We start from the raw sequence: 14,652 nt of genomic DNA on the forward strand, positions 1-14,652 counted from the left end.
AAAATTTTGAATGTTTTATTTAATATAATAAAAAGTACATTTAATAGTTTGTTATTCTCTTTTTAAACATTAAATTTTAAATATATACTTTGATATAATAACATGAAGTTTAATATATATATACTATATCCTATAGTCATCATCAGAATACTAATATAATACATATGCAGTTGTTGCAATTATGACTTTTGAAGTGATTAATGTTTGAGCAATATATATCACTAGATATCCCCTAGAAAATGATTTCGTGATATCATTTTTTGTGTTAACTACAATAGATTTTTATATAAATTTCCAATATTTTATTTGTAATATCATAATTTTCCGTCGAAAGTTTTCCTAAATAAAGAACTTTTTATTGATATTATTGCATCTTGATTAAACATAATATTATATACAAAATATACAATATTATGATTTTATGCGGCTTAGATATTTAAGATTTTATTTGTAATAACGTAACTTGGCGTTACATATGTAATTAAAAAAAAAAGAAGCAGTTGTTAAATGATAGTTGCATTTTGTTCATAAATATATTAAGTTTCATAATTTACGATTTGTAGTTACTATATATCAAATATTTTATTAGCTTATTGGTTGTTATACCATCAGATTTCCATTAAGAAATCTCTCACCGTTCCACAGGAAACCAATTTTGTCGTTTGTAAACAGCAAAATGCGGATATAAGTCTATTTTGTTAATGTCTCTCAGATTATTTAGGAGTCCTTTCCCTAGTGTATTCGTACGAGTTTTACGTATGCTAGACAATTACAGAGAAGATGATACTTCGTGTCATGTCAGCTCACACAAAATCATTTGAGGAACCTCTGAGTATAGCAGCACGTGTTTCTTCCTATTAGATAGTGGACTGCTTTCACCCCCATCAAAACAGCGATCACGCGCATATAAAGCCGGCTTAGATATTTTGTCTTTTTTTCATCCACTTCTATATTATATAGAAGTAGCTATTTTATCCGTGATTATTTGTAGGTAGTAATATTCTTATACCTTCGGTTCATTTCTTTCTGTTACAATTTATAGTATATATCAGGAATCACAATTTGGGTCCATGTTATATAGAGTGTCACGGGAATGTCAAAATTGGGGTATGATAAAAAGTAATTTTTACTATTACTTTTGTACTTTTTGGTTGTGCCTTAATTTTCAAGTAAATATATACATGCATACAACACGTCTTTGACTGAGTGACGAGGTACAGATAGCCTCGGCTGTCATGACCAAATTTAAACCGACACTTGTTTTTTTTTCTTTCACTCTCAGTTTCTTAATATGACCATGACACTCTACAAAACATAGGACTTGGTAATACTTACTCATCTTGACTATGCCTAACTAATGGTATTCGTTTTTATGCCTTACTATCTAAACTGACTGAAGATATTATGTATATTATTTCGATCTAAGAAAAATCCATATTATTATCTTGCTATTATCTTTCTATTATCTCTCAATTATCTTTCTATTATCTTGCTATTATTTTTCTACTTTTTTCTATTAATTTTGCGATGTCGTTGATCCAGACTTATCATTAATGTTTTTTTTTTGTACAAAATAATTCCTCTTAAAAGAGGAATTGAAATGCATTATTTATATGTATTTTAATTAAATATTTATTACTCTGAATAATTAATTAAGCTACAACAACAACAACAACATTTTATCATAATCAAGCATTTTGTTGTCACTTTCGCTAAAGTTTATCTGTCATTTTGCTTGTCTGTTTGTCTGTCTGTCTGTCTGTCTGTTTATTGTCCGTTCAGTCCATAAATGTGCGTGTTTACTCTTTCACGTGAGTTACAACTCGGAATTCATACATTTTAAAAGTCGATTAAAAGCAAACATTTAAAAAATTAATGGAGTATGCACTTGTATTTAAAAGGTTTACATCATACGTTTACGAATATATGAATGTACGAATAGTTTGAAGAGAAATTTTTTCAACTTGTACACGCTTAAATAGATCCCCATAAAAAGTTTTATTTACTAACCCTAGCTAGCATTAATTGTGTGGATACGAGTATTTTATGAAACTTGCTTTTCTTATTTTATTTCTGTAAAAATTATAGTCAATACGAGTACAATTGGAAACAAGTAAGTGCTGATGTTGTTTGTTATTATGCGAGTCTGTACAGAAATGGTTTGAAAAGTGCGGAACCCCAACTGGCAATTACCAAATAGTGACCCATGTGTGAACTCTGTTGAACTGTGAAAAGTATATTTTATTTATGTTGAAATATATGTTAAAATGAGTACAATATTGTGTATTGTATTGTATTTATAAGTGCAGAGTATGTAAAATTTTTTGAATGAAAAACGCTTTTTTCTCCATTGCTTATAATTTATCTATAAACTATAATTACCTACATTTTTTTTATTTTGATGGTTAGTAACAGCAGCACTTGGTGTATAAAATTGTGACTGCTCTTTCATATAGCGGTGCCCTCCATTTGAACATTGCTATGAGCAACGATACCTGATTATACATAATTATGAAAAGTTTATTTTGGTTTTTTTGTTTATTCAGTTAAGCTTCCAGTGGTGTTGATTTTTTGGTCTCTTAGTGGTCAACAATTAAAATGTTGTTTACGGTTTTTTCCCAAGTTCGTTGTTGTATAATCACTTCAATCAACTGTGTACATATTTGAAAATTTTATTGAATATTTAAAAGTTTGATCACTCTAAGCAATTAAATTTTAAATTTAAATTTAAATTTTCAATTTTCACTTTTATTCAGTAGTTTTTTTTAATTGTTATTTCGTTATATTTGAAAGTTAAAGAAAAGATCACCAAATTGAGGAAACCCATTCACAAAAATTGAGGAATGAAACACATTCAATTGGTTTTAAATATTAGAGTTATTGTAATCTTTAAGAAAAGTTCGAAAATAATAAAATTAACTCACTTTCAATAAAATAACTCACGAAAACGCGAAGACTCTAGAGAACAAGACCCGTGGATCTTGTTAAAATAATAGAATAATTAGAATAATCTTCAATAAACTTGACCTTATTATTGAATAAATTGTCGACATAAAACATTCCTCTATCAGATTCAAACAAGAAAAGTTTATTCGTGGCATATCCCTCGTAGCACTAAATCTGACCTACTACAAACGATGTTGTACAGAAGAATAGAAGGAAAACGGTGTATGGGGTGTACACAGATGTCGTATTTTAGAGGAATATTTGTGAATCGGCTGGATTAAGAACACACATAATCAGATTTTATACTCAAATTTTATACTCACATTTTATTGTTAATATGAATAAATTTCTTTTTTTTTTATTTTATCTTCGTATCTAATAGGATCTTAGATCCTATTCGAACTTTTATACTCATGTAATTAATTTTTTTTTTTATTTTATCTTTGTATGCTATATATTTTATTTCTATATATTCTGTTCGAGCCTTTATATTTATTACAAAAGAATAGTATTGAATTTCATCAATTGAAAATATAAATATAATTAATTAATTATTCTACAGCTGGTTTATGATTGCGCTTTAATATAACACAGCAAGTAAATTTGTTAATGAACTTTTACAGCAAAGAAACAAAATTTCAAGTGCGAACATACAAGTCAAGTACGGCTTTAGGTCACTTGGCTAATGAACGCTGACTCTATGCTTCAAATTTGGCAGGGCACAAGTTCAAACCTTGATACTTACAGTCTCAGTTTACTAATAATGAAATACAAGAAATAAATTCAAGACCACTAATGATGGATATTTGTCAATACTATATGATCTAGCCAAAAACTCAATTTAAATAATATAAAAAGAATTTTTGTTGTTATAGTTCACTACTTTTTGAAACCTCCTACATATTAATGTAAAATAAATAACTAAATTTAAAAAATGTGATTGCTGAATGGATAGGCAGTTGAAAAGGAGAATATGGAGGGACGGATGGTTAAAATACAAGTTTTAATATGAAAAATTTGTAAATATAGTTTTACTATTAACATATAGTTTTACTATTACAACTAAGTAGTTGTAGTTGTCATATAAGCTAAATGATCTAACATAAATCCTTTTGTGGAAAAGTTACATATTTATTAGTGGATTCAACCATAATTAAATACATCTATAGGACTTTATATCTCGTTTTCATTATTAAAAATTTTGTTAGTCGATTTAGATTTGAATATAGCTATAATCTAAATATAGTTATATTTGAATGTAGTTATAATATAAATATAGCTTAAATGTATTTAAATATAGCTTAAATATATTTAAATATATTTATATATAAATATATATATAAATAAATTTATATATAAATATAAATTAAATGTATTTAAATATATATTTAAATATTTAAATTTATAAATATATATTTAAATATTTAAATTTATAAATATATATTTAAATATTTAAATTTATAAATATATATTTAAATATATAGAAATAAATCCTTTATTGTAGATGTCTCTACAGTATCGACACTTGTAGGTTGAAGTCGACAGACTGACAATTCAGTTTAATTTCCCAATATCTTTGTTAATCGATATCGTTCAGGAGAAGATAGTTTTTTTAAATGGAAATATTTTTTTTTTATTATTTAAATATAAATATATAAGCACAAATTTCTAATCTCAAAAATTATTGTTTAGCAAATGTTCAATAAGCTTTGTCAAAGCTATATCTTTTTTATACTTGCTTTTTCTAGAATAATCCACTGATAAGCAATATTTTTATTGATTTTATTTAGTGTTAATTAAAAAAACTATATAAATTATATTCACAAATATAATTAAATACATGAAATTGATTTTGGACTGTATAAATAAACTATATGCATACATATATAATTGAAGTATGTAGAGTTAATTTTAGTAATTTGTGTCATTGCAATCAAACATGTGATTGCTAATAATTTAGTGAGTTTTTCAATTATGTACTTCAGAATCACCCCCTATAAATCCTATGTTTAGATAATTTCTAATGAATTTTTTTGTAATACCGCAAAACTCCGCTCATAATTAAGTAAATAAAAAAAAAAATCACAAAAAAAATGTGTCAATATTTGTTCATTGTTGGCTTATTTATTTAGCGTTTGCCGCTGTTACTACTGGTAAACGATCGTAGTTCTCCCTGAGCACCCTTCCCTTTAGATATTATTGCTAATTATATTGTATATTTTTAAAAGTTTTCGCTTCACATTTGGAATTTTTTAATTTAACGTTTCTAATAAACCTCAAAAGCTGTCTACTCTTGCCTGCCTGCCTGCCTGCCTGCGATCGTTTTGATTCTTATTGCTGTACGGTTTGTACCATCTTTTATTTTTAGTTAAGCTATTTTACTCAATAAATTATGATGTCATCTTCTTTATCGCCTTTTAATTTATTTGTACTGCTTTTCTCGCATATCAAAGCGTTGACTGACGACAATTTTACTTTGAATTTAAATTGAATTTTTTTTTATCACATTCTGTATTCGAAGAAAAATGTGTAGAATTATTTTGAAGTTATAAGTTTCATATGAGATCATGTGTTAGTTTTTTCCATTCCTCATTGAATATTTTTAACGAACATTTTTTGAATTTTGTTTTTGATTAAATTTTGAATTTTTTTTCGAATTTTTTAAAGCTGAATCAATTTTTATGAATGTGTGCTTTAAAACAGCAATAAGACGAGATCGTTTGTATTATTTTTTTATTATACACGTTGAACTGTACTTTGCGGACGGACGAGTCGAGACATACTCTCTGAACTTGACATATTTACGTGCTTAGGTTCTTAAAACACTTCATTTTCAAAAATAAATTATTTCTGTGTTATTTTTGTTTAATTAAACGCATAACTTACTTATTTTTTTAGTTAATAAAAGATTTAATGCCTTTTTTTTGCAGTTTTTAATTCATTTATTTAAATTTGCCTTTATTCATTGATTTAGTCAGTCTTTCATTCATTCATTCATTCATTGTTGAGCGCTGTATTGTTGGCCTATTTGCATTTTAGTTAAATTAAACCTCAATATGTATTATTTTTCCACTTGGGTGCACTTCACGTTGTGTATTTTTTTTTTAAATAAATATAATTTTTTTCTTCCTCTCTCTCTATTTTACATACAGTCCAACAATATCTCATCTTTCTGTGTACGTCTGTTGGCAGTCTGAAATATATCTGCTGATCTGCTCACAATTAATTTATCCTGCCACCTCAACAACTGTAAAATGCACTTGACACAATTTCTTTAGTTCCACATAATTTATCTCAGCCAAATTATATCTGTTTGGTCTGGTGTAGCTTAAGCGTCGTATATGCAATTAATTTCACTGTACTCGAAAGGAACGAAATGTGTATTTTTGTTTTATTTGGCAAAGTTTTTATTTAATTTATTCATTTTTTATTCCACATGTTTTCGCGCCCATCTGAGCTACTTGGAGAATGCGTCATTTCCGTTAATTTCTATATTACGAGTATAATCACTATTAGTATTATTTTTTTTTTTGACTTTTACATTTTGAGTTATTTTTATTCGTTTTATTAATTGAAGTTCAAAAAAAATCTTATATTTCTAAGTTTAATCGGAAATAAGTTTTTTTTTGAACGGAAGTTCAAGATTTGTTTATGAGAATTTTTAATTTTTGTTTTTGTTTAAATGCAGCAATGAACTTGAGATTTTGTGCATAAGTTGATAGAATTTATATCTTATATCGAAAAAGATTCATTTTGTCTTCATAGTTATTAGTTTTATAAAACATTTCATTTTTGTCTCTCATGGATTCTGTCTCCACGCCATTATACATTAAGACTGAAAAGTTTTCGGAAATTCTCATTTAAAATTCGCGCGCTGTATATTTTTCGATATTTTAAGTTTATGTAGTTTGGCAGCACTGTCCTTAATTACTATGCCAAAAATGAGCTCGATCTGTCAGACAGTTCGTTTACGGCAGCTGTTGAAACCAGTTCACCTCAGTAGTGCGTTGCGAAATGTCTTCGACGGTCGTACGACCGTCCTGGAAGGCTTTGTACCACTCATAAACTTGAGTTTTCGATAAAACTGATTCCCCATAAGCCTTTTGTAGCATTCGCAACGATTCTGCACACGAAATTTCGTTCGAAACACAAAATTTGATGCAAACTCTTTGTTCAATATTTTTTTCCATTGTTTTTTTCGCAACGCCCTACTGAGGTGAACTGGTTTCAACAGCTGCCGTAAACGAACTGTCTGACAGATCGCGCTCATTTTTGGCATAGTAATTAAGGACAGTGCTGCCAAACTACATAAACTTAAAATATCGGAAAATATACAGCGCGCGAATTTTAAATGAGAATTTCCGAAAGCTTTTCGGTCATTAATGTACAATTAATTTATATTTCATAATATAGAACATACCATATTAGTATGCTCATGCTCTATAACAGGGTTTCTCAACAACCGGTCCGTGGACCAATACTAGTGCATAAAATATTGTATTTTAGTGTTTTATTTCTTGCGAAGATACTAGTGCCCTTGTCTAACACTTACATACATACTTTTCCAGCTCACAATAAGTTTTGGATAGAGAAACACTGCATATATATGGTATATCCTTGATAAACGTGAATAAGTTATTATTGTTGTAACCATCTTATGACGAAAAGAAACTATTTTTAAAGTTAGAAGGGTTCGAATAGAAATAAAAAGACAACAACAAAAATTTTAGTTAATTTATTGAAATTTTCATTTGCCTTTGCATTACATTAATTAAACTTTTCCAGCTCACAATACATTTGAGCTAGAAACACTGCCATAGATAAACTTTTCACAAATTTAAATGTTTTTTTTTTTTGGATTAATATATCTAATGCTATCTATTATTTAAATTAAAATTAAATTTTGTTTTCAGTAAAGGATATATTTTGTCAGTATTAAGTAGTTATATTTATATTATTCAATGTAAAAATTAATTATTTAATATAAATTATTATATTTTGAAATATTAATACATTTTTTAAAGCATTTTTTCATTTGGTTTAGTCGTCTATAAGCAATTAAAAGATACATTTAAACATCGTTTAATCTTACCATAATATGTCTAGATATAAATTTAAGGTATTGACATTTTTATATTATTTACCCGGTTTTGATTGAATTAACTTTTTCTCAGTAATTCCGTCCACCATAAGATATAATTGATAAATTTTTGTTTTGCTTCAGTTTAAATAGATCGCTTTAAAATTCTAATTGATTGAAATAGTTCTTCCAAGAAAAAAAGTTTTGTATAATATCTCCAATTATCAATCTAAAGATATTTAGCATTTTTATAACTAATATATATATAATATATAATTAATATATATAATATATTGTAACATATATCTGTATATCCAGTAAATCAACTAATTTGCAATGTGAATTCAATATTGTTATAAATTCCAAAAAAAAAAAGAAATTCATTCAAGATAAGAAATCTTTTCATAAGAATAATAATTATTTCAAAAAAATAATATATCCATTTAAAATAAAAAACTTTTTAGCTAAGTAAAAAATATTAAGATGTTTTGTGAACGATCGTATCATATTTAGATAAATATCTTCTTATCTTTAAGATTAAACTGATTAAGAATACAAATGCTTAATTCTACGTATACTTTGCATTCTCTTTAATGCTGATATTGTGTATTTCTTTGTTTAATAGTACTTAGTTGCATATCTTAAAGAGTATATGAAAATTGTATAATTTAGTTGAAAATCTTTAAAAGTATATTTAAAAAATAGATATTTATATGTATTTATATTTTCGTATTGATTAATAAATTTTGCCTTTTGTTGCACTTTTCCATATATTTTTGATCTAACACATTGAAACTTTCTATACAGACTGCTATTGAGTTCTCCAATCAAAATTGCTTTTTATATAAAAATGATTATTAAATTAAATTCCAACTAATTATCAGTTTACTGTTTAATTACAGAAAATGAATTAATAATTAGAACTAAAGAATATTTCTTTATTTAAAAAATTCCAAAGAGCCTTCAAATCATAAACACATCCATAAAAAGTGAACTCAAAGTAATTAAATAAATTATTTATTTGATTTAAGAATTTATATATTTTAATATTTTAGTATGAGACTCCTCAAGCGAAAAGATCATATTTCAATCCTTCACCGATACTCTCTTATACACTTTATACATGCTACTTCTCAAAAAAGGCTAGTCCAATGACTATTACAACATATCAGTGAACGAAAACAAACACTAAAGTACCAAACATGTGTAATCATTGAAATCCGATTAATCGAATATTCGTAGAACTTCGGTTTTTAAAATATTCAAATAATATGAATAGCACTACTTCTCAAAAAAGGGTATAACATCCAATGACTATTACAACATATCAGTGAACGAAAACAAACACTAAAGTACCAAACATGTGTAATCATTGAAATCCGATTAATCGAATATTCGTTGAACTTCGGTTTTTAAAATATTCAAATAATATGAATAGCACTATCCGCTGAAAGAGATCTCACAAGTTGCCCGTATTTCTGTGAATAAATTTGTTAGATCTTAAAATATCGATAAATTAATTCAGAGAGAATCGATAACTTTGATTTGGTTTCCTAAGATATCATGCTCTATCAGAATATGTCTATTTAGCCTGTGTTTTGATTTCCATATATAATGGAATCCGATGACCACATGTATTCACCTATCTACTTACCATTCTGGTTTAATTATAGAACAACAGTAATAAGCCTAATAAATATTTATTGTTAAACAAAAGTTCTTGAAATATTTTAACTGTTTTGTTTTTAAAAATATTGGAACTGGTTATTTTCTTCTCTATAATTTCGTTCCCAAAAAATTTCTGAAATTCTTTTTCTTTTTAAATTAGTTCATGATTTTTTAATACATACTCAAAAAATAACTGTGGATTTTGTTGAATTTTTTTTTTGTTTATTTATTTATTGCTATTAATTGTATAGCTTTTGATGCTAATAATGCTGCTATACATACCAAAGAATCCATGTCTTTATTGAAGGCAAAATAAAAAATTCAAATGTAATTGACTAAATAGCCTCAGGCACGAATGCCAACCAACAGATACAAAAATTTCACACCATTTTTAACTCAATCTTTTGTTAAGCTTTTTTTTTTAATTTTAAAAATTTTTTTCCTTTTCATATTGTATATTTTATCTTTTATTATTGTCTTCAGTCTTTATTGTTATACAGTTGTATATGGATTGCATTTATGTTAAATTTTATTTATGTACGAATTTCTTAAAAAAATATGATGCCAAACTCTAAACAAAAATAAAATGCAGCGACGTAGCAGCAGCCCTCATTTATAAAAATCAAGTTCAAGGCAAAATTTATTTACGGTGGGCAGTAGAAATATAAAAGATATTTTTGATTTTTTTTTTTTTTTGCCTTCCTTTTGACTTTGTAAATTATTTCTAAATATATATTATACAATAATAACAAACGCAACTACAGAAAAAAAAAAACAAAAAAATCAGCACAACAACAAAACAAAAGTCACAGAAAGGCTAAAACCATTTAATTTTATTTTATTTTATTTTATTTTACAATTTTAATTTTTCTCTTTTTAAAGTTTGTTTGCTTGTAGCGATGAAATACATTTGTTCGTACAAAATTTGTAGATTTTCCGCCACTGGTTTTAATCTCACATACAAGTTTTATGTGCTTTTGTTAATTTTTTTTTTTTTGTGTATTTATTTATTTTTTTGTCATATGAAAGTCATTAACTTTTTTTGTATTCATTTAATTTTGTTATTATGTTTTTGCACTATTAACTAAATTTTTTTTCTTTTTAGTTAATATTAATTTTAATGAATTCATTGACTTTTGGCCAATACCTCAAACTGAGCTCTCATTTTCACTATTAAGAGCTGACATTGACAGTATAATTTTTTTTTGCATTTTACTTCCTCACAAAATAAAAATAAAAAAAAAGATAAAATGAGCCTAAACAACATTTTTTCTTAGTAAAAATATGTTAACAATTTTTTTTTTTAATTTTTTTACAAAATACTATTTATATCTACAATAATTCTTTTATTAAATATTTGCTCTTTTCTTGACTTAACTACAATTTGTTTAAATTAATCATCATATACGCCTGCATATAATGCCAGTGCCATGCCGCCTAAACAAAAATAGTTCCAGAGTTTTTATTATCTACTTCATAATGAATTCTTTTATTTATTTGTTTTTTAATTATTGCACTTCAGATGAAGATTGGCTCAAAGAGCAAAACTGCGATGTACAAAAGAGCTTAGATATTATAATGGATATGGGTACATACATATGCAAATTTGAACTCTCATTACTTGTTTGAGTACTTACTTTAATATATGTATATAAATGAATAAATGAATAATTAAATAAATATATATTTATATACATACTTACATATATACATGGTTTGCGACGAACAATTGTTAACAAGATGAGTAACTTGATTCATTGAATATGGAATTATAAGATGTGATTAAGCTAACGAGTGGTGCTGTGAACAAATATTAGCATAGTGTCAGTGATGGGAGATATTCTAGTCCCAGTCAAAATCTAATTGATGTCGAAGTATGATTTTATATTCTATGTTTTAGCATTAATTTTATCCATATAATAATAGATAGTAAGTTATCATTCTTTGGCGAGTATTATCGTTTGGTGATTGTTTATGCTGGCTTGGCAGTTAGGAATAAATGGATTTTTGTATATGTTGTAATTTTTTTAATTACAATCCCCCTCACTTAGTCAAGGTGGACTGGAGCAAAAAACAAACCTGAAAAAAACCATCGATAACCCAATATTAAGGAATTTTAGAAATGGATTTATGCATATCTATTATTATTATTATTCTTACGGACCTATTCTGTGCACTTGACAGATTTGTCAAATTCTTTAATAAAATTTTTGAGTTTTATAGAGCAGAAAGCTTTTTGGTATTCTGGACACATCTTGACAAATTTCAAACCTCAAGTACCTAGTGCTTCTCACCACACTATGGTGTAAAGTGTTTTGTATAGAAAACTGTTCGTAATTGTTCTTAACTGTTCGTAAAAAATGCTTGTAAAGAGCACATATTTTAAGTTACCAAAGGTATTTTCCATGTATTCAAATAACAATAAAAAATATGCTTGTAAAAAGCATATATTTTAGTAAAGAATATTTGTCATGCATGCAAAAAATAAAAAATGCTTAAAAAGAGCATATTTTTAAAGTTGTCAACAGCATTTGTAGTATTGACAACTAACCAGGAAAAGAGCTTTTTATTTATGTCACAGAATACCAAAACCTTTACAGTAGTCAATTTTGACAAGTGTCAATGTTTGACAAGTTTATAAAGTGCACAGAATAGGTCCGTTAATATTGTATAAAATATCATCTATTTCCAAAATGATGTAACTATCTGAAAGACCATTCTGTTGAAGTACATTTCTGGTCTATAATAGAATAGAGAAAGAACGGAGTGTTAGCTCCCATTTGAGCAGAGCACTGCGACCATGATTGATCTTTTGTGCTAATATTTCTGGTCTACATATGTTAGTAATTTTTTTTCTATAATTTAATTATAATGAAAAATTGAACATTCAATGAAATAATTATTAAATTATTTAAAATATTCTCAATGTCAGAATTAATTCCTTTAAGAAATGAAGCTACGGTTCATTTTTATTCCAATCAAACTAAATCCAAGAATATTTATAACATTATAGTTGGAGTTTGTTGTGTAATGAAATAAAAGAAATTATATACATATCGTGAAGTAGTTTGCGTTTTTGTATTTCTTTAGTGACTAGAATGTTTATTTCAAAAAGTGACAAAAACACATTCGTACCATGATTATAGCAGAATTATCAGATAACGTTTTGCATGTGCTATAGATCATTTAATACGCATATTAAATGATGAACCTTTTACGAAAAACATTGAATCATTATCATAATCATAAGTTGCTTTAAGTATTTTGTTATTGATGTGATGTGTAAGTGAAATGCTTTTATAAGTTGACATGTTGTTATAGTTGACTGGAAAGCAATTGAGACTATTAAACAAACACACTTCTGGTGACTCTCCAGGCTTAATCTCAGAGAATATTGTATTATGAGTAGAATATTGTACCAGGAATATCTATTTATTTCTGATATTAGAAAATCATCAACTTAAAACGGTTAACTGTCCTGGATTTATTTCATATTTATATATTTTTTGCGACAATATATCAAATCTTAAGCTATTATAAGTTTTTGCAAAGAAGTTGTTTGTGTGATAATCAACTGTTTAGGTTTAATATTAATATAGTTGATGGCCATAGTAGTAGTAGTATTTTAATTCAATTGTTAGTGTTTTATTTGAAACTGTTAAATTCATTATATATGTTATTATAATTATGAATTTTTGTTATTGATTAAAACGTTTTCTTTTCGAAACTTCACATAAAGCTCAACTTTGAACAATTCGATTATCTCAGCAAATAAAATTAAAAACAGCAGTACTGATTCATCAGAAACCTGTTTATGATGTTTGTCTTACTTTTAAATATTTTATATAAACAATTACAAATTACAAATTGTTTATTCAGCTTTATTATTTATTGTTGTATATAATTTAAGTGCCTATATATACAATATATTTAAATTAATCATTTTATACACAAAATGTGTTTTACTGTAAACTTTGCATCAATATTTTAGACTGGTGGAGGACGGTGACTCATTTTAATCATGTTAAAATAACATTAAAACCTTTAATTTTGTTTGAATTTTAATTAAATTTATATTTATTTTGTTTTCTTTACAGATTTTTTTTCACTTTACACCGTTGACCCATAATTGGATTTAATTAAAGCAGAGCAAGAAAAAAATCAATCAAAATGTCGCCCAAATCGGTAAGTACACATAAAATTTGTTATTTATTACAAATAAATTAAATTGGTGCCATTAACAATTGTATAACAACCGACGTTGCAATAGTTGTACTTAAAAAATCATGTACGTGGCTATGAAGATACGTTTTAGATGATATCGTGTCATTAAAATGCCAACGAAATGCCGCCCACAGTATAAAACTTGGATACGCAAGCGTTTCTAAACGATTGTCACTTGATTGACTCGTCCAGTGATAAATCATTTTAAATGCCAATCACGAATACAATTTTAACTGCATTGGGGTTTTTATTTTTGATTTCTTGATGAAATTATTAATAGAGAAACACATTTCATGCTTAAATAAACATTTTTCTTATTAAGTACTGAGTTCTAAGTACTATTGTCTAACTTCGCTAAAATTTTAGTATTGAATTGGAATCTATATATACTATGTACTTGCATTAACTGATAACAAACATTTATGAGTGTAGATTTTATCTTTAAATAAAATAAAAATTTTTAATCGCTAATTGTCAAGGAGAGGTTAATTCTCTTAGTTTACGTCATGATATTGACGTCATTTGTATAATTAAGATTTTTGTATTTTACAAGTTATAAATTAAAAAGTTTTATCTTAGAGAATATTTGATTTTGTTCGTCATGTTTTATACGCAATTGGTAGCATTATAGTTTTTAAAATTGAAAAGAATTTATTTGATCAAAAAAGTACGTCATAGATATATTTTTATAACAAATATGATTTTTCTTCATGGCATTAAACTGCAGTCACAGA

At 26.3% G+C, this 14,652-nt stretch overlaps 1 protein-coding gene across 4 annotated transcripts in view; it reads left to right on the forward strand.

Annotated features, from left to right (window-relative positions):
• Positions 1-14,652, forward strand: part of LOC119669895 (moesin/ezrin/radixin homolog 1) — a 67,872-nt gene that overhangs the window by 34,142 nt on the left and 19,078 nt on the right. For all 4 annotated transcript variants that reach the window (XM_038079942.1, XM_038079941.1, XM_038079944.1 and 1 more), the window contains one exon: positions 13,792-13,879. In XM_038079942.1, coding sequence (XP_037935870.1) covers positions 13,865-13,879 — 15 coding nt within the window. In that variant the 5' untranslated portion in view covers positions 13,792-13,864. The remainder of the gene's footprint in view (positions 1-13,791; positions 13,880-14,652) is intronic.

This window comes from Teleopsis dalmanni, chromosome 1 (assembly GCF_002237135.1).
Source record: "Teleopsis dalmanni isolate 2A chromosome 1, ASM223713v2, whole genome shotgun sequence".
Classification (NCBI taxonomy): Eukaryota; Metazoa; Arthropoda; class Insecta; order Diptera; family Diopsidae; genus Teleopsis; species Teleopsis dalmanni.